The sequence below is a fragment of the Staurois parvus genome, unplaced genomic scaffold (assembly GCF_062004578.1).
Source record: "Staurois parvus isolate SC_StPar_1 unplaced genomic scaffold, SC_StPar_1.0 ptg000225l, whole genome shotgun sequence".
NCBI classification, from domain to species: Eukaryota; Metazoa; Chordata; class Amphibia; order Anura; family Ranidae; genus Staurois; species Staurois parvus.
In genome coordinates this window covers 2057900-2079450 of record NW_028318021.1, presented here as the reverse complement: position 1 = coordinate 2079450, position 21551 = coordinate 2057900, and the positions used below count along the sequence as shown (strand labels likewise).

The 21551-nt window shown below is 46.5% G+C and overlaps 1 protein-coding gene across 1 annotated transcript in view; it reads left to right on the top strand.

The window, feature by feature from the left end:
- LOC149460562 (tetraspanin-11-like) overlaps positions 1-21551 on the top strand; it is a 123357-nt gene that overhangs the window by 60584 nt on the left and 41222 nt on the right. Inside the window, exon 3 of the mRNA XM_089679473.1 lies at positions 19322-19513. Coding sequence (XP_089535599.1) covers positions 19322-19513 — 192 coding nt within the window. The remainder of the gene's footprint in view (positions 1-19321; positions 19514-21551) is intronic.

Sequence of the window (21551 nt, the reverse complement as noted above, 5' to 3'; positions counted from 1 at the left end):
CATGGGCCCCTATACCGCCTCCTCATGCTGCTGCCAGGTCCAGAGTCTCTCATGGGTCCCTGTACGGCCTCCCATTGCTGCTGTCTCCATCGCCACACTCTGCCATGTGCCACTTTCAGGTCTCCTCACACTATGGTGTGTTCAATTTTTTGACATAGGGTGCTGGCAGATTACGGGCCTCCCATAGCTGCTGCCAGGCCCCTAATCTGCCATGGGCCCCTGTACCGCCTCCTCATGCTGCTGCCAGGTCCAGAGTCTCTCATGGGTCCCTGTACGGCCTCCCATTGCTGCTGTCTCCATCGCCACACTCTGCCATGTGCCACTTTCAGGTCTCCTCACACTATGGTGTGTTCAATTTTTTGACATAGGGTGCTGGCAGATTACGGGCCTCCCATTGCTGCTGCCAGGCCCGTAATCTGCCATGGGCCCCAGTACCGCCTCCTCATGCTGCTGCCAGGTCCACAGTCTCTCATGGGTCCCTGTACGGCCTCCCATTGCTGCTGTCTCCATCGCCACACTCTGCCATGTGCCACTTTCAGGTCTCCTCACACTGCTGGTGGGTTCCATTTTTTGTCATAGGGTGCTGGCAGATTACGGGCCTCCCATAGCTGCTGCCAGGCCCCTAATCTGCCATGGGCCCCTGTACCGCCTCCTCATGCTGCTGCCAGGTCCAGAGTCTCTCATGGGTCCCTGTACGGCCTCCCATTGCTGCTGTCTTCATCGCCACACTCTGCCATGTGCCACTTTCAGGTCTCCTCACACACTGCTGGTGTGTTCAATTTTTTGACATAGGGTGCTGGCAGATTACGGGCCTCCTATAGCTGCTGCCAGGCCCCTAATCTGCCATGGGCCCCTGTACCGCCTGCTCATGCTGCTGCCAGGTCCAGAGTCTCTCATGGGTCCCTGTACGGCCTCCCATTGCTGCTGTCTCCATCGCCACACTCTGCCATGTGCCACTTTCAGGTCTCCTCACACACTGCTGGTGTGTTCAATTTTTTGACATAGGGTGCTGGCAGATTACGGGCCTCCCATAGCTGCTGCCAGGCCCCTAATCTGCCATGGGCCCCTGTACCGCCTCCTCATGCTGCTGCCAGGTCCACAGTGTCTCATGCCATCTGCCACTTTCAGGTCTCCTCACACTGCTGGTGTGTTGAATTTTTTGACATAGGGTGCTGGCAGATTACGGGCCTCCCATAGCTGCTGCCAGGCCCCTAATCTGCCATGGGCCCCTATACCACCTCCTCATGCTGCTGCCAAGTCCAGAGTCTGTCATGGGTCCCTGTACGGCCTCCCATTGCTGCTGTCTCCATCGCCACACTCTGCCATGTGCCACTTTCAGGTCTCCTCACACACTGCTGGTGTGTTCAATTTTTTGACATAGGGTGCTGGCAGATTACGGGCCTCCCATAGCTGCTGCCAGGCCCCTAATCTGCCATGGGCCCCTATACCGCCTCCTCATGCTGCTGCCAGGTCCAGAGTCTCTCATGGGTCCCTGTACGGCCTCCCATTGCTGCTGTCTCCATCGCCACACTCTGCCATGTGCCACTTTCAGGTCTCCTCACACACTGCTGGTGTGTTGAATTTTTTGACATAGGGTGCTGGCAGATTACGGGCCTCCCATTGCTGCTGCCAGGCCCGTAATCTGGCATGGGCCCCCGTACCGACTCCTCATGCTGTGACGTTGCAACAAGGTGGAATTCAACCCTACATATGTTAGACTGCCTTTACGAACAGCAAAAGGCCATCACAGATTTCCTGATGTTAAAAGCGGATAAAGGTACTCCCTGTGTAACTTAGATGTCAGCCATTGGCAGCTCATGCGTGACACCTGCGCTTGCTCAGGCCCTTTCAGGAGGCCATGCTATTCGTGAGTCGGCAGGACTATGGGATGAACGACGTCATTCCTCTGTTGCACGTCCTGGAACAAATGCTGTTAACAATGGCTGGTCAGGGTGCGGTAGACGTGGCGCACAGATCTCAATGCCACATGACCCCTGTGGGGGCAGGACAGGAAGAAGAGGAGGAGGTAGAGGAGGACATTGGTGCTCAGGAATTATTGAGTGAAATGGGTGGTTTTTCCACTCAGCGGACAGGAGTGGAGGAGCAGGAGCATCTGGTAGAGGAGGAGGAAGAGGAGACAGAGGACCCAGACGCACCGTGGCAGTATGCTGTGGAGATGGAGGCAGGGAGTCCCTCGCATTCCTTGGCACAAATGGCCCATAGCATGCTCGCTTGCTTGCGTAGCGACAGCCGAATAATAACCATCAGACAGAGGGATGACTTTTGGCTGTCCACCTTGTTGGACCCTCGCTACCGTTCAAAAATGGTGGCCTTTTTCACACCTGCTGAGAGGGAGGCCAAAATAACGTACTATAAAAACCACCTATGTAGTCAGCTGGTCTCTGCCTGTCTGCGCCAACGTCCATCCTCAGACACTGTGGGCCCTGTGCGCTCGCGTTCCGCTGCCATGGCAGCAGGGGAGGGGTGGGGTGGTAGGAGCAGTGGCAGCTCCACCAGCAGCAGCTGCCTCAGTCTGCAGTCGATGATGAGTAGCTTTCTTCACCAGCGCAGTAAGGAAACTACTAACCATCCGCAGCAGCAGCAGCAGCAGCAGCAGCATCAGGTGGACCTGGAGCAGGACCTCAAACAACAGGCTTAGGCCTACTTGGACAGCACCCTGCCAACCGAGGTAGACAATCCCCTTGACTACTGGGCAACGAAACTTGACCTTTGGCCCCAACTAGCTGAATTTGCCCTTGAAAGGCTGTCATGCCCGGCCAGTAGCGTGGCATCGGAGCGCGTGTTTAGTGCGGCAGGAGGTATTGCAACTCCGCGGAGGACACGACTGTCCACCCAAAGTGTGGAGAGACTCACGTTTGTGAAAATGAATCAGGCGTGGATTAGTCTGGATTTCAAACCACCAGTTCCTGACACAACTGACTAAATCCGCCATGAATCATGCCCCAAACATGTGCCACTTTCAGGTCTCCTCACACTGCTGGTGTGTTCCATTTTTTGTCATAGGGTGCTGGCAGATTACGGGCCTCCCATAGCTGCTGCCAGGCCCCTAATCTGCCATGGGCCCCTATACCGCCTCCTCATGCTGCTGCCAAGTCCAGAGTCTCTCATGGGTCCCTGTACGGCCTCCCATTGCTGCTGTCTCCATCGCCACACTCTGCCATGTGCCACTTTCAGGTCTCCTCACACTGCTGGTGGGTTCCATTTTTTGTCATAGGGTGCTGGCAGATTACGGGCCTCCTATAGCTGCTGCCAGGCCCCTAATCTGCCATGGGCCCCTATACCGCCTCCTCATGCTGCTGCCAGGTCCAGAGTCTCTCATGGGTCCCTGTACGGCCTCCCATTGCTGCTGTCTCCATCGCCACACTCTGCCATGTGCCACTTTCAGGTCTCCTCACACTGCTGGTGGGTTCCATTTTTTGTCATAGGGTGCTGGCAGATTACGGGCCTCCCATAGCTGCTGCCAGGCCCCTAATCTGCCATGGGCCCCCGTACCGACTCCTCATGCTGCTGCCAGGCCCGTAATCTGTCATGGGCCCCTGTTGTCGCTTGTTGGCATATTCCGCTCGTTCAGATGCTCCTTCTCCTGCTACTCCTCTTCACGGATTCCGTCAGCAGTCTTTCTTGGAATCCGTTTCCAAGAGACAACAGTTTGCGAGCACGCACCCGACGGTGCAGAAGCTGAACGTCCTCCTGTCCAAGTTGCTGCTGCCAGGCTCGTAATCTGTCATGCGCCCCTGTACCGCCTCCTCATGCTGCTGCCAGGTCCAGAGTGTGTCATGGGTCCCTGTACGGCCTCCCATTGCTGCTGCCAGGCCTGTAATCTGCCATGGGCCCCCGTACCAACTCCTCATGCTGCTGCCAGGCCCGTAATCTGTCATGGGCCCCTGTACCGCCTCCTCATGCTGCTGCCAGGTCCAGAGTGTGTCATGGGTCCCTGTACGGCCTCCCATTGCTGCTGTCTCCATCGCCACACTCTGCCATGTGCCACTTTCAGGTCTCCTCACACTGCTGGTGGTTTCCATTTTTGTCATAGGGTGCTGTATGGCCTCCCATTGCTGCTGCCTCCACCGCCACACTGTGGCTCCACACTCTGGTTTTGGCCCCGTGACTGCCCAAATGAGTGAAGTGTGCGGTGATTCTAAGATCGACGGCACTCATCTGCATGTCATACTGACTGTCAGTATTATTTCTCTTCCCCAGCAGACTCCAAGGGCATTTAAATTAAAGGTACAGTGTTCTGCACTAATATAAAGTCTCTCTGAAGCCTAGAAACACCCTTTTATAAGTTAAATTCGCAGCGAATATATTCGACTCGAATCGAAATTTTTCCACAAATTCGCCGAATCAGTCGAATCGAATTTTTGAATACTTCGCTCATCTCTACTCCTTATACTTACCTGAATCTGATCATGATGTGCATGAGAGAAGCAGCTCTCCTTGGTCATTCCCTCCTTACTGGCTCAGGCACAGCAGCGGGAGACATCTGCTCCTATGCTATCAATCACAGCCAGTGAAGATGGAGCTTGGGCAGGGCTGGACCATGCTTTGGGCTGGGCTCTGTAGCTCAGGAGTGAGCACACGAGTGCCCTCAGAGCAAGAGGAGAAGCGAATGAGAAGATGATGATTTGTGCACAACCATTGCACATAGCAGGTAAGTATGACATATTTGTTATTTTAAAAAAAATCTGAACCTTTAGTATCACTTTAACCTACATCTGTCTTTAATCAGATTCTACATCTCATCTGATTTAAAATTAGCATTGCAGGGGAATGTCTCCTTTGTAAGCAGATGGGGTGAAGGTGAGTATTTATATAGGGTTACAAGACCTTGCAAGTCTCACTGTATTTGAAGTGAGATTTGGTGCTCTCATTAGTGCTCACTGTTCTCCTTGCTGGAGAGAAAGATGTACCTGAGGAATTGTAATGCAAGGATCTCATTGTATCTGCTTAATTCATTTTGTGCACCTGTGCTTCCTTCACCTATCCTGCTGCTTCTTGAATGTTTTACCACCAGTAATCAGACAACCTGTCATCACATCAGGAGGCAACACTGACATGAGGAGGCAAAGATGACCATCTTCAAACAGAAACACAGTGCAAAGAAAGGTTTGGTAAAACAGTGATGGGGGAAAGATCAATTGCAGGGAGCCTTCAGGTAAGACCCCTTTCATAAGGGAGATCTGATCAGGTCCACCTATCAGTTTTTCAGGCAGACCTGATCATATGGTCCCTATGGACTGCTGGGTGTAAAAAGAAAAAAAAATGAAAATGCACCCGTCCTTTTCCGTTTAGGCAGATCGGATCAGAGGGTAGTCAGGTGTAACAGGCAGAGTCTGTTTACTTCTCGCCACCCATAGAGCACAGCGGGCTGTGTCTGTGTCCGCTCTGCAGAAACTGAGTGGACACAGATATGTCATCTGTCCCACTCTGTTCTGGTCAGCAGGGGATCTGTGAACTGATCCCCTGCTGATCGGAATGGATTCCACGCGGAATCCACCCCATTTGACAGGGGCTAATACTGGTGACTGGTCCTTTGCCTGTGTTTACTGCTTCCACAGTACAGGTCCTTTTTAATATCCCAATTAAAAACACCAATACAGTTGATACTTTTTAAATACAGGATTACTGCCTTGGATCTGAACTAGCTAACAAACAAGAATATTTTAAATGAAGATAAAGAATTTTCCGCTTGGCATCCAAGCACATTGCTCTCTGCATTTTAAACAGCATGTCGGCAAGAGAGACAGAAATATTTAGCATTTTCAAAGCAAAATTATAGCCTGAAAAGTTATTTTCTCCTGGGGTTGTAAGTATTTAAAATTCCCCAATGTTTATCATGCAAGAATGTAATGTATTATGGACTGCATTTGTCTGGACTTAAATCAAACTCCAGGCAAGCAGCAAAAATACACCTGTGAATGATTTTACCTGTCAGAGGATATGTATAGATCGACAAATTCAGCATACTTTCTGGAGCAATCAGCGTACACTTAAAGTAGAATTCCAGCCTTATCCTAACTACTCTTGAAAATGTCCCTTCCCCCCTCCTTACACCTATGCTGACTAACCTGTGTAAGAAAGATGAATATACTTTCCAATTTTCAGCCCGCTGCAGCCTGGTCATGTGATTAGTCTCCAGTGTGTCAGCCAGCAGCGGCTGCAGGGGAGAGGAGGGAGCATCAAAAAGAGCTGGGACATAGAATCCTATGGGTGACATCACCACTCCCTGGCATTACCTCTCCCAGTAGCTGCTGCTGGCTGACACAGGGGATCACATGACCAGAGCAGAGAAGGCTGAGAATAGGTAATTATATACATCTTTTTTACACAGGTTAGCAATGGCGTCATTATGGGGGTGCGGGGAGGGGTGACACCACGGCCCACAATAGGGGGGTACCACCGGGTCTCCTGTAGTGGGCCTGGGCACACAGGGGAGCCCAGATGGAAGGGGGATCGGTGGGACGGAACAGATGGGTGGACAATTACAGAATGTTGCGCTTTGCCTGTGTCTCTCCCTCAAGCAGCTGAAAGCCAGTTCCCCCCCCCCTCTTGCCGGCTTTCAGCTGCTGGAGGGAGAGACAAAGACACAGCGCATCATTCTGTAGTTGTCTTCCTGTCCCTCCACACTGATCCTCCTCCCTGTGCTGCCCAGGCCCCCCCGCAGCGCTGCAGGCTGTCCTCTCCAGCTTCTCTGGATACACAGGTAGATGGAGAGTAGGGAAAAGGGCCAGTAAATATGTTATTTACTAGCCCTTTCCTTTTCTGAATTTGACACAGTGAGCGATCAGTACCAATCACTCCTGTGTCCATTGATAACTTAACATAGTAAACTGTGTTTACTATGCTTTATTTTATAAATGAACAGGAGCCTCTGTCTCCTGTTCATTTATCTTCAGTGCAGCTGAGGCTACAAAGAAAGAAACTGAAGAATCTGTGTCCTCAATTCCTTTCTCTTTCTCAAAGGATAGACCTCTGATATTATACAGCATTGTAAAAAAAGAAAAAAAAGTACAAAATCATTTTAAAAATGTAAAAAATAAACTATAAAAAATAATATTTTAAATTGTTAAAAAAATTTAAAATTGGCAAAATAATTTTAAAAAATTTTAAGTTTTGTATTTTGCAGAAAGGGGGGGGGGTCTGTTAGGAAGGCTGCATGGGCCCCGTGATTTCTAACAGCAGCCCTGGGTGATGCCATCAGGAAGTGATCGGCCAGCGATCTAACCACAATGGTGTCGCCCTCATCCAGGGCACGGATCAGCGCTGTCACCCCATTATTTACAGGAGTCGGTTTGGGGGGGAGGCAACACCATGTTTTACCTCACTAGGTGAGACTAACCCTAGTGACGCCACTGCAGGTTAGTCAGCATAGGTCTGAGGTCCTTCTGGGTTGCTGAAACAGCAGTGTCATAAAAATGATAAGGGTTTTAATTAGTGCTTAATTCTTCTGGTTGAAATGGGTAGGGAGTACTAATATCTGGTCACCTCCGTTGAACTAAAGGGAGCTTCCAGATTCTAACATAAACCCCCCATTTTACGATTGCCCACCCCCTTTGTGGGGGGGACAAGGAGGTAGAAAACAGACACTTGTCCACCAAAATTGGGACAAGGGCACTTTGCGGGGGGAGGGGGGGTTTCCACCCCCCCCCCCCGCCTTCCACAAGGACCCCCTAATATTGAAGGGCATATGGCCCAGTATGGTTTGTAGCAATACCCCCATAAAAGCTGCTGATTGTAACTGGTTCTTCCCCAAACAGTGCAGAGGCTACCGATCACAAAGGTAACAGTCTATTCACTCCATTAAACAGTCTAGGGGATGTCTTTTTATGATTTATTGCTGGTAGAAGTTTCACTAGTTGAAAATTTTTTGAACAGTCAATAAGCCAGAAACAAATGAGGAAGGCCAGAACTAAGACCCAGTAAGAACTGTCTCAAAGAGACTCTAGTACCCCAAAAGTAGAACAGCACACAGTCACTAGGATCCTGAGCTCAGGTCACAATGTCCCAGGGTAGCTACACACCTTCCAGCATCCACCAGTCACTCTTCAGTGAGTTCTCCAGACCACACCCTTAGGTGAAACTGCTTAGTTAGCTCCAAATGTAATTAGGAATAGGCCCCCAGCTCTTCTATAGCATTGAAGCATTGCCTCAAAGAAACAGCAGCCCCTGAGGCTGCAATTTCTCCAGCAGGACAACAGCAGGGCTTCTTCAGACAACTATTTATGTTCTTCCCAGCAGCCTACTGGGCACACCTGTGATGGATATGGTAAAATGCCTATTTGGTTTCTTTTTTTTATACATTTTTAATACATTTTATACATATCTACTTTTATACTTCTAAATGCTTTGTATGTATATATATATGTGTTGTGTGTATATCTTTTTCCTGCTGGTCTTTGTGGTACTTTCCATGTTTGTGTTAAGAAATCCTTGCTCAAAAATGGCTGCTCAGCAACCCCTGCCATCGAGTGAAGTTTAAAAACAAAGGAAATATTTCTTTCCAGATAACACCTAGGAGAAGATCACCACGAGCCCTGAAGGAAGTTTGCCTTATATGGACATGACCAATTAGAAGCTTATACGTAACCTAGTAACACTATGCTCACATGACCCTTGCATTATCTTGTATATATAAACTCACTTCCTCATTCCAATAAAGCAGACGTTTTTACAGACTGAACTTGTGTGTCAGTGTGAATTTCTTCAAGTGCGCGCACTCCAGAGCTAGCATGATTAATTAGCACAGGTGCAGATAATCACCAGACACTTAGTTTGTACCAACACACAGCTTCCCAGGGATTGGCTGCAGCACAATATGTTTTCAGGCTGTCCATTTGTCTCTCCCAGCCCTCTATGTTTTGGAAGCCTCCAGAATGCAGGGGGAAGCAATCAAACATGCAGTCTGTAAGATCTAGAACAGCCCAGAGAAATCAATAGTTGATCCAATGATTACAGAGGAGCTAAAAAAGAACTAAATATACCCATTTATCATCCTGATTTAGTGCGGACTAAGTGTCCGGTGATTATCTGTTCCTGTCCTAATTAATCATGCTAGCTCTGGAATGTGCTCGCACATGAAGAAACTCACACTGACACACACACACGCGTTCAGTCTGTGAAACTTCTAGTTTATTGGAATGAGAAAGTGAGTTTATATATGCAAGATGAGGCAAGGGTCACGTGAGAGCAGCATTAGCATTATATTAGTCTTTGGTCATTTTCACACGAAAACAATCTTCCTTCAGAATATAGGTGTGATCTTCTCCTAGCCGTTATCTGGAGAGAAATATTTTATTTGTTCGTCAAGTTCACTCAATGGGAAGGGTTGCTGAGCAGCCATTTTTTGAGCAAGGATTTCTTAAAGTACCACAAAGCCCAGAAGGAAAAAGATATACACACAACACATATATATATTCATACAAAACATTTAGAAATATAAAAATTATAAAATTACATATTCAACAGGAAACCAATTAGGCATTTTACCATATCCATCACAGTCCCCCCTTAAAATGACTATTTTACTCTGTCCCTAAAAAACCTAGCTCATCTGTCCTTATGTACCTTGGAACTCTTTTATGCTGTACGTTAGACAGGTGATGACTACTATTTCATCACCCCTCTTGCCACAGACTTTGTACATAAGGAAGTCAGATGCTATCCCTACAAAATTGTGAGATTTCTATTGGCGGGGAGGGACCGTAAAGGGGTATAAGATTTTTCTTCATCTATCATGTATAAGGTTTTTCTACATCTATCATGTATCATCTATCAGTTATTGGGACTTTCTTGCAGTGGGAGGCGTGTATCCAAGTGTTCTTCCACCCTGACAGAAATGGCTGTAGTCAGCATAACTTGGAATAGACCATCATATCTTGGCTCAAGAGAATGTTTCCGCACACACATTTCTTTACTAATACCCAATTTCCGTGTAGTAGGCTGTGAGTTCCTGTATCTGACTCAGGATCTGGAATGGAAGAAAACACTTGGGCATGGATATGGGTTAATTCACGTGATAATGCAGTCACATAATCAGTTAACACAGATTGTAATTGCAACTGTTGTGGAAAATAACAACCAAGTCTGGGGGCTGAGCCAAACAAAACCTCATAAGGGGATAGGGAGTGTTCTCCCCTTGGTGTGTATCATTCTTTCTACTTTTCCACTACTTTGGGGGTGATAGGGGGTATGAAACGCCAGAGTGACTCCAAATGCAGCCCATATTTCTTTGGTTACTGAAGCTGTGAAGACGGGGCCCTGGTCACTCTCTATTACCTCTGAAAGCCTTTATCTGCATACAACCTCAGTGAGGAGCTTCTTCGCAGTTGTTTTAGCAGCCATGTTAATTACAGCAAAGGCCTCTGGCCAACTGGAAAACATGTCCACCACAACTAGGGCATACTCGAACCACCCACTCTTTGGCATCTGGATATGGTCAATTTGTATCCTTTGAAAAGGGTACAGGGGTTTGGCCAAGTGTTTCTGTGGTGTCTTCTCTGTGCATCCCAGATTGCATTTTGCACAGATGGCACATGTTCTGCAAAAATTGTTCGTCAATGTGGTGATCCCAGGCGCTATATAGTACTTGTTAATGAGAGAGTTCATGAGGTTCTTTGACAGATGGGCTGCTCTGTGTGCCCACTGGACTACAGCTGGGAACATGTTCCTGGGTAAGCAAAGCCTCTTGTTACACTCAAACAGACCGTCTTTGAGAACAGCTCCTCGTCATCTCCAGCTTTCTTTTTCTTCTGGACTTGCTGCTTCTTGGAGTTCCTTGAGGTAGCTTCTACCCACAGGTGAGGTCTGTAGGGTGAATATTGGTTCCCAATCTCCGGTCACCTCTCCTTCCATTTCTGGTGGTCCCATGACCGCTCGTTTTTCTGCCAAATCTGCCAAATCTGCCAGATTATTGCCTTTGGCTTCTGGGGAGTTTAATTTCCCGTGAGCGTTTACCTTCAGAATAGCCACTTGAGTTAGTAGGAGGTGGGTAGGAGGAGTGCTTCCATCAATCTTCCAATGGCTGCTCATGCGGCGCCAGGAGGACAAGTTCATGTCCCAGAACGATATCAGAGGTCTTATCCAGCAGAGCTTGCGCAGCAAAAACTGCACGGAGACACGAGGACTGGGCCAATACTCCCGTGGCATGGCCTTGGCGTTCAGACTTGAACAGTTTGAAAGGTTTCTCGTAGTCTGGTAGGCCTAGGGCTGGGGCTGAAGAAAGTAAGCATTTTAGAGCCAAGAAGTTGGAGGCGGCCTCTGAGGACAGATGGAAGGGCTCAGACTTGAGAGCGTCATAGAGTGGTTGCATAAACCAAGAAGCATCAGGAATCCATGACCTGCAGTAGGATATGAGGCCAAGAAAGGCATGGAGTGGCTTCTGGCCCAGAGGCAGTGGCAAGTTCTGGATGGCCTTAACTCTCTCCTCCATAAGATGCCTTGTTCCATGTGAGAGGCAGTGGCCCAAGAACACAACTGTCATAGAGCACCATTGCAGCTTCGGTTTGGAGGACTTACAGCCTTGGTGTGCCAAGTAACATAGTAAGCTCTCCGAGGCTTCTTCAGCAGTGGTCAGGTCATCAGCACAGAGAAGACGGTCATCCACATATTGGAGAATGACCACTGCTGGATGTTCCTTTTGCCATGTGTCAAGTATGGTAGTCATGGCTTTGGCGAACTGGCTCTGAGAATTTTGCGCCCCCTGTGGCATAACTGCCCAGGTGTATTGTTGCCCCTCATGGGAAAAAGCGAAAAGGTATCTGCAGGAAGGATGCAAGGGAATGCTGAAGAATGCATTTGCCAGGTCCACCACGTTGAAGTACTTTGCTGTTGGAGGTACCCCTGTGAGTAAAGTGTGGGGATTTGGGACGATAGGTGTCTCCAAGACAGTGGCTTCATTCACTGCTCGGAGGTCCTGTACCATCCTGTACTTCTCTGGTTCCCCTTTGGGTGTCTTCTTTTTCACCAGGAACAAAGGAGTGTTGCATGGAGAGGTACAAGGTATGAGTGCACCATTTGCCACAAGAGACTTGACCTGCTTTGAAATGGCCTCAGATTGCACTGGTTTCAGTGGGTATTGTGGTTTCCTGGGTAGGGGAGCTCCAGGCTTCAGCTCCACCATAACTGGGGGTATCTTTAAATGTCCAATATCTTCGGGTCCTGTAGACCACAGGCAACTTGGGATTCTGCTCAACACATCCACTGGGATGGTGGTGGTAGAGGTCTCTTGCAGTGCCATCAGAAGGGGAATGGAGCACAGTGCAGACGTGTCCTCTTCTTCTAGTGGTGATGAGATGACCACCTTGCCATCAGGAGTGAATGTGATAGAGGCCTGGAGCCTAGATAGCACATCAGCTCCCAGGAGATTCAGGGGACATGTCGAAGACACGACAAACCGGGCCAGCAAGTCTGGGAATGGACCGACCTGTAAAGGTCGGGTAAGAGGATTAGACTGTGGGGTTCCATCTACCCCCACACAGGATATGTCTATATCAGAAAGGTATGTGTGGTCTGGCAGGTCTGCTGATCTGATCACACTCCTGGCTGTACCTGTGTCAATTAAAAATGTTGTTGGGTGCCCTTCAATAGGTAAGGTCACTTTTGCTAGTGGGCTCCCTAAACCCGCTGAAGACACTGCCAAGATAGGGGATGATACAGGCTTGCCCACTTCCTAGCGCAGATGATCCACGCTAGGCCCAGGGGCTTGATGCTGCTGTTGTGACTGTTGCTGGTTGTGTGTGTCCTGGTTCCACTGTGCGAGTCGACGTCTGGGAGGGGCTCTGCAGTTCCTTTTATAGTGCGCAGCCACAATTGAAGCAAATGGGCTAATTTTCTTCTGTGGCCAGTGGCCTGGTGTGTGTCCAGGGGTCTGCTACCATAATAGGGGTGGACTTCTTGATAGCTGGTGATGATTCAAGGCCTTTTGCCACCAACAGCAGAGTGTCTAAGGGCACTACATGATACTCAGGCCTAGCCATGATGAGACCCTTCCGAATTGGTTCCCCCAGCCCCGCAACAAAGGCTGATGACAACATCTGACTATGGGCTTTGTTGTATGCGCTGAATCCCAGGTCTGAGAAGACCTGGGACAATCTGGCATAGAATTTTTCTACTGACTCTGCCTTATCTTGGGTAATATCTTGAAGGGTGGTGGCTTGATCGGCCAGTCTCTCTTTGGCCCAGTCATGCAGTTGCGTACAAAATTCCTCTCCAGAGGAGAAGGCTTTGTCATCGACAAGCCAGGTGTCGTTAAGGCTTTGTGCCATTATTGGCCAGTATGAGTCTCCTGCCTTTATCTCACACGGCTGACTAGGTCTCTCCAGGCTGCCGAGTATATCTTTTGGATCTGAGCCATCCTGCGATAAAAGGGCATGGGCTGCTTTTCGGGGTCTAGCAATGTGGTCACCAGGGAAGAAGCCTGGGATGGAGTAAAAATGACATACAGCACCGGTGCATCTGTCGGGGTGTGGAGTCTTCCTGTCTGAGGAATCCTTCCTGTCGCCTGTGGTCTACAAGGGGTATCCGGGGAAACGTATGCGAATAGCGTAGGAGGTTCCGGAGCAGCGGCCTTCTCATCCAAAGAAGATACATCTGACCAGGTTGACTCTAAATACAAATGCTTCCTTTTGGTCTATTGGGGACAAAATTGCCTCTCGCGGGACCAGTGGTCGTGTCAGGTTCAAGGACTGGCATGGTGGGGACACGCGGCACATCCGGCGGTACGTAGAATGTACCATCGGCTTGTAGGACTGGACACACTGGGTAGAGGAGGCTCACTCAAGGCGTAGGCCTTCCGGATATATGATATGGTGTACCAAAATGGCCGCCTCCAGGAAGTGTACTGGGCTTGGCAGGAAGTGAGAATACAGGTGCAGCAAGATGGCTGCTATCGGGAAGTGCAGTGGGCTGGGCAGGAACTGGAAGGGCAGGGAAAAGGGCGGTAGACCAAGGGCAGAGCCCAGTGTCTGCAGACCAAATGCCATGATAGGGCGGTGGGTGGTCCTTTGCAATATTAACACATTGATGGTATACATAAACAGCTTTTCCTCCCTGTTGCAATTCATGTTCTGTCCACTGCTCTTTGTGGATAGCCTTGGCTATATTATACCAGGCTTCTGCTGTCTTCAGCAGATTATTGTCAACTAAAACACCTTTCTTTTCTTTTATTAGTCTCCGCCATTCTTCCAGCTGTAGCCGACCTTCCTTTTCTGTAATCCCACACACTTTTACTAACTTAACTAATTTCTTCACATACTCCTCACCCTCCCTCTCTGCAACCAGATCACTTGCTCGCATTCCTTTCTCCGGTCTTACCAGCTGCTGACCCATCTCCTCCCAACCCCCCCCCCCCCCTGGTTCTGGTCTTCCTAAAAGAAATCCGAGACTCTTTGCTGCTTTTCTATCTGCTGTATTGATTTTCCAATCCCCCCCTTTACTGGGTAATGGACATTAAGGCGGAAAACTAACACTTCAGGCAAATCAGAAAACAGAGGACAATGTCCTAACAATACCTGACTGCATCCAATATCCGTAACTTTCAACAAACCCCACCCTTCGTTATGGATGCCTAACATTAATTCACAAACACACTTAGGACATGACATATCAGTCTATCTCGGTGGGCTACGAGTACAGATCACTGAGTTACCCTTCGCAACCCACACAGCTGCGGCACCCAGGTGTCACACTACCGTGACGCGTAAATTACACCTCGTCTTGTTTGGCAACACACTATGCTGCCACACCCAAGAGAAATTATGTGTCAACCCTCAGTAGTTCCACTCCTCGTACACCTCAAGACTGACACATAGAAACAAGCACAAAAAAACATAAAGCAGGCAGCAGATAATCAAATGCAGGTAGGGTTCAAATAGGCTCCGGGCAAGCAATGTTACCAACAACAGGGACAGGGTATGCACTGGTAAGTTAGCAAAATATGTCTTACCGCACTTCAGAGTTGATCAGGTTCTGCCTCCCCTGCGTTGTTTCACGCCAGTGTCGTTTCGTTTGGCTGTCCAGTGGTTCACGACCCGGAGCTCCACGTTCTGGGCGCCAGCTGATTTAGTGCGGACTAAGTGTCCGGTGATTATCGGTGATTATCTGTTCCTGTCCTAATTAATCATGCTAGCTTTGGAATGTGCTCGCACATGAAGAAACTCACACTGACACACACACACGCGTTCAGTCTGTGAAACTTCTAGTTTATTGGAATGAGAAAGCGAGTTTATATATGCAAGATGAGGCAAGGGTCACATGAGAGCAGCATTAGCATTATATTAGTCTTTGGTCATTTTCACACAAAAACAATCTTCCTTCAGAATATAGGTGTGATCTTCTCCTAGCCGTTATCTGGAGAGAAATATTTCACTTGTTCGTCAAGTTCACTCGATGGGAAAAGAAGCCATTTTTGTGAGCAAGGATTTCTTAAAGTACCACAAAGCCCAGAAGGAAAAAGATATACACACAACACATATATATATTCATACAAAACATTTAGAAATGTAAAAAGTATAAAAGTAGATATGTATAGAGAAATGTATATATTCAACAGGAAACCAAATAGGCATTTTACCATATTCATCACAATCCTAGTAACCTACCTAGGAGGGTGCCACAGGTACATGAAGGGTGGGCTGCAAGCTCGCTGCCTTCCCTTTTATGACCAACCATGCTTTTCTTTTCTTTGATTTATTTTAAATTACGATATACCCTCACAGCTGCGATGGGCTTGTAGGAAGGCGCAGTCTACTTTCTTGACTGCATGGTACTTAATAGCAGCAGCATTGCAGAGGGAGAGGAACCTAGCTCCTCTATGGTTTCCTGGGTCACAGGGGTATCTATCCAGTTGGATTAGGGTGCCCCATGTGACTTTGGCAGCCATCTTACATCAGGCTTGGTGTGCATTTTGCGTGAGGCTAGAGTAGGGAAGAGTTCTTTCATCTGTCAGAGGCAGTACTTAGCATCAGAAAAAGGTGCCAGAGGAGCTGGGAAAATGCAGGGACATGCCATTCTTTCTGGAAATCTCCCCACTTGGGTACGGTCAGCCAGATGTTGCCAGCACACCTGGGACCAGGGACGGACTGACCATTAGAGCACTCGGGCTCTGCTCAAGGGCCCAGGGTCAGTAGTGGGACCCATGAAATGCTCCTGGTATCTTTTATAGGCTTTTTTGGGTGTGCTTTAAGTGTGGTCAAGGACACAGGGGCCCCAAGATTCCCTATTGCCCGAGTTCTCCATGAGTTGTCAGTCCTCCCCTGCCTGGGACCTACTACTCACTCATGTGAGTGTTCCCGGTTGGGTTGCCTTCCTACCAGGCTTGTTGTATTGCCGAACTTTATTGAAATAAATATTCTGTTTACTTGAATCTGGACTCTGAGTGTTTTCTGCCACTGTACCACGCTGCACCCACCCAGAGGCATTCTGTGTCATATTGTCTACGATATATTGCCCTATGTGCACATAACATTATTCACATTGTTTGGCTTTTAGTGCATTTTTTGCACCAAATTCCATGCACTCTAACATTGTGAATGCTTGTTCTGGCTTTTCAGAACTGAATCTGCAATGTTTGGAATGAATTTAGCCTTTTTTCTAACATGAACACCAACCTTAGTTCTAACCTTTTCCTACTCCATCCCAAACTCAGAAAAAGCTTTGGCCATTCGGTAGATACAAATAAACACACAGTTGTTGAAAGGGCTACTAAGGCCTCCGTCATCGCCTCCCTCAATAATGTCTCTGAAATCCTTGCAAATGTAAATACATGGAAACCTGCAGAATATTTTATTTTTCTTATCAATCCTGGATTTCACCATAACACCGTTCATCTTTATTCAGAAGGGAGTTTTTTGCTGTGTGAGTATGCCAGTCAGTTTTACAGTATATATTTGCTCAATAATAAATTACTTTGAATCTTTTCGATCAGATAGCACTTACATGTTTATGTATATTTAATGTGTCATGGGAAAGACCTAACCTGAGGGGAATACTGGATAGGCCTGATTGTAAACAGCATAATCCAAAAGAAGAAAGATGTGTAAGTCTGCCTATACCTGCACTGCTTTCCTTAAGGACATTCTTTACAGATTGAGCTCTAAAGGTTGCCATTATTGTGGCTGAATATATCTCATATATAGAAATATTTTAGGTAAAAATGTGAATGTTTTTCAAGTTGGAAATAAAGGCAGAGGGCAGTACAAGTGGGCCGAAATCCATCTTCCTCCCTATATCCAGTTCTGACCTACTTTAACTGGGACTGAATTCAGCTCATTAATTATTAGTTGAGTAGTTATGCTAATTTTTGCTCTATTTTGGGGAAAATTAGCAGTTGATTATAAACAGCCCATATAGTTTTAATATAACCACAGTGGGTAATAAATCAAAAGCAAACCGAGAGGATGACCCTAAATGTGGTCAGGATTCACAGCTTCAAAAAAGCAGGGTTTTGTTACATTTAAAGCATACCTATTGTATACTTACAAAAACTATAGATGATACAAATACATAAATGCAGCCCTGTAATCATTAAGGGCCCATTTATATTTGAGCGGTGAATTAATGTGCATTATTTCACACACTTACATGTATTGCTTTAGGCCAGCTTATTGAAATCAATGGCCTTCTGATGCACCACAATACCCCAAATGTCAGGCATGGCACATCATTTTGCCACAACTCAATATGGTGCTTTTCCATGCATTGCAGCACACGTGTGTTGCCTTAGTGAACTGGGGTGCCTTGCAAAATTCATGATTGAGGTGCAACACATAGATATAAATTGTTTCTAATGCATTTACATATAAAAACTTTCTGTGCCTCAAACAATTACATAACACTTATAAATGCAAGCAGCACCATATATGAGTAAATCATAGACTAATACTTTTTTAAAAAATATTTTTATTATTTAATTATTATTTACTGCATTTTTTTAAATGCAAGCATTGTAAGTACCTGAATTTGACTTGCTATCAGCCTCTTGCAGCCCCTATACAGCAGAGCTTAGACTTGGAGAGAAAGAAGTAGCACAAGGTTCCAGTAAGGTGTGTTGCAGAGAAAAGAGTGTGCTGATTGGAGGAGAAAGCAGAGTGAGAGAAAAATAAGCTAATCAATGTGCTGATTCTCTTACACTGTCCAATCACATGGTGGGGGGGTGGAGAAGAGACCTGTAAGTGAAAGTGAAACTTCAGAACTGGGAGAGATGCTAATTTAGTCGAGGACTGAATTGTCCAGTGCTTATCTGTTCCTGTCCTAATTTATGATGCTGGTTTGCTCTGGAATGTCCGCACATAAAGAAACTCACACTGACACGTTTGGTCTGTGAAAACTTCTCTCTAATTTATTAAAATGAAACCGTGAGTTTATATATAAAAAATGATGCGAACATCACGTGATAACAGCATAAGCATTATATTAGTCTTTAATTGGTCACTTTACACGAAAACAATCTCCGTCAGGGTATAGGTGTGATCTTCTTCCAAATCTTATCTTATAGAAAGAAAAACATTCCTTTGTCTTCCAAATCAGACGATGGGAGGGGGTCTGTGCCTGTGAGCAAACATTTCTTAAGCAAACATTTCTTAAAGTACCACAAAGCCCAGCAGGCAGAAAATATTCACACAACATATATATTCATGCTAAACATTTATAAATATGAAGAAAGAAATAGTATTAAAGTATAAAAGTAAATATGTATAGAAATGTGTATACAAAAAAGTGTATATATATATATTCAATAGGAAACGAAATAGGCATTTTACCAAATCCATCACAATCAGATCCCCTCCCCTGGCATGCAGCCCTTTAGTTAAGAACAAAAAACAGAGCGCACCAACCTTGCTCATTACCTCAGTAAACAATTAGTTCATTTATTGATTTAGGAGATATACTCACAAAAGTAGTAATAAAACAGGCATGCATAATCCAAAACCGAATCATACGATAAGGAGACATGTGTGAGTCCCATCGGAAAGGGGAGACTCTCAGGGAGATGCTGATGCGTTTCGAAGAGGTGGTCCCTTCTTCATCAAGGCTACAGCTCCGATGAAGAAGGGACCCCCTTCAAAACGCGTCGGTGTGCTCTGTTTTTTGTTCTTAACTACAGTTTGTATCGAGTGTCCCCAGCTTCGTGTTAGAGCTGCACAGCCTTCGATCAGTCCTGGACGAACTTCCATACTCATAATATTGGTCCATCGGCCCTCTACTGATCTCGGTCCCTAAGCGCAGGAGGTGTTACATTTGTGTTTACTAGACAGCGCTTTAGTGGCAGAGCTTGTGGTAACTTGTGTCTCTTTTTCTTACGCAGATTGGTGGTGCCGCTGTCATCGCAATGGGATTGTGGACATTGTTGGAGAAAAGCAGTTATATATCTTTCCTTGCCTACAGCACTCTCTCAATATCTGCGTACATTCTGCTGTTTTCTGGAGGCGTGGTGATGGTAACAGGATTCCTAGGATGCTGCGCTGTGATTCGAGAAAAAAAAGCCTGTCTATTGTTTGTAAGTAGTGTCTGCTATAATAATTGAACCAGAGGAGAGCAGTGGGGGATATATCTTTAAATTAAAATGCTTTGTTGGTTAAGCACTGTTTTCATGTGTATCTAAAGGGGAATCCTTTTGTTAGTTTTGGATCGAGTGGTTAGGAAATATGGCTGTCTCCGTGTCCATTTGGGAGATTTAGTTGTCACTGGGACCAAATGTGATGTAAATATCCAAAATTTCGAGTTGTCGCAGAATAAAATGTGAGAGAGGAAATCTTCCAATGAGGACACCCCTACCTTAATGACAACTGTCTAAGGCAGCCATTCTCAACGTCTTTACCCCCAAGGCACCTACCCCTGAAAACATTTTTAGGTTTAGGGGAACCCCTGCTAAAACCACTTTCTCTGGGATCAGTAGGAAGAATGCCTCTTACTTAGGTAGTCAGTGGGAAGAATGTCCCCTTACACTGGTGGTCAATGAGAGTCCTCCTTACTTTGGTGGCCAGTGGGTAGACAGCTAAAAAAGTAATTATAGTCTTCCCAGTGGCATTGACTGTGAAACTATGCAGGCACCATCACACGGGAAGTGAATCAGCCACAGCTCAAGGAACCCCTAAAAACCTCTGGAGGAACCCTAGGGTTTCCTAGTTTATAATCTTTGGCTATATCCTGATGTGTGTCTGCTATCTTTGTGATAATGAATATTCACTGAATTTCATGTAGTGGTTTCCAGAAGGAGCTGCTATTTTCTCAGAGCCCCTGTTCCCAGAGCCCATAACTCTGTAAGTAGCACCATGCTTTCTGACACACCCGAGCTTAAGAGGTGATATTTATTGTGACAATATATACAATATATGCAGCAAGTAGAAAATGGGAATGGCAACAACTCCTTAAACAAATATATAAAACAGCAGCAAACGGGGTATACAGTTGGTAAAGAAATATGTATATACAGTAGCAATCAGGGTATACAGTTGGTAAAAAGAAATGTTGATGATAAGACTCTATACTAGGGAGGGTCCTGCCTAAGGGACAATGTTACAATTACAGTCTGCCAGTCAGTAGTAAACCCTTTTACTGCTGGCCAGCACGATGGGGCCCATATCCATCTCAGTTCCTCCTAACCCAGGTATAGGCACCTGTACTGTGTCTCAAAAAAACAGTACTGTTCCTCTTTTGTTGGGGTGTAAAATAGGGTTTGGCCAGCTGGTCTCCCTCCATTCTCCTTTGGTAGCTTGGTGAATTCAGCAGCCTTCTCCCCAGCTATCAGGCAGCAGCACTTGTCAGTGATAGTGGTGCAGCACTGACCAGTCTTACAGGAAGCTCCTGTTCAGAGGTAAAGTTTCACTTACAGTACTGCACAGATTTGAAAAAATAAACCAAAGATTACAATAAGAATATACATGACACTTATATTTAGACAATATTTTCTTATCCCGGAGTTCACCTTTAAATTTTTTTTTTTTAGATATTTATAAATATGTATACCATGATGGGTTTACTTAAAGTGGCTGTAAACCCTTACATATACCCAGATACCCAGAGAAGTGATTGGCCTCAGGTGATACACAGAGATGAAACAAATCATTCTACATAAGTTGTACCCGTTTATCTGTCGCCGTCTTTCCCCTATATCCATTCAAAGTGCAGAATTTACACAGGATCTCTCAGCTCTGCAAAGCAGGGGGCAGGAAACTGAAGTTACATCAATGAGGAGAGCTTTGAGAGCTGATTGTAGGGAAGGGACACACCCCCTCCCCCCCATTACATAGTACACGGGAACAGAACTGAGGCTGTTAATGATAGGCTGTGCCCTCCCCTGTCACCATTTTTCTCCTGGGAAAGAGACAGCTGACCGAAATGACACTTAGTACTCTGGATTAAAACAAGCACACGTTATAGAGGAGCATGCTTTGTTAATATTTCATGTTTGAGGTTTACAACCACTTTACCTAATTGCCTACCAGGCCAATTCTGACACTTCTCACATAAATGTAAAAAAACTGCATTTTTTTCTTAGAACCCCCAAACATTAATCATTTTTAAGCAGAGCTCTA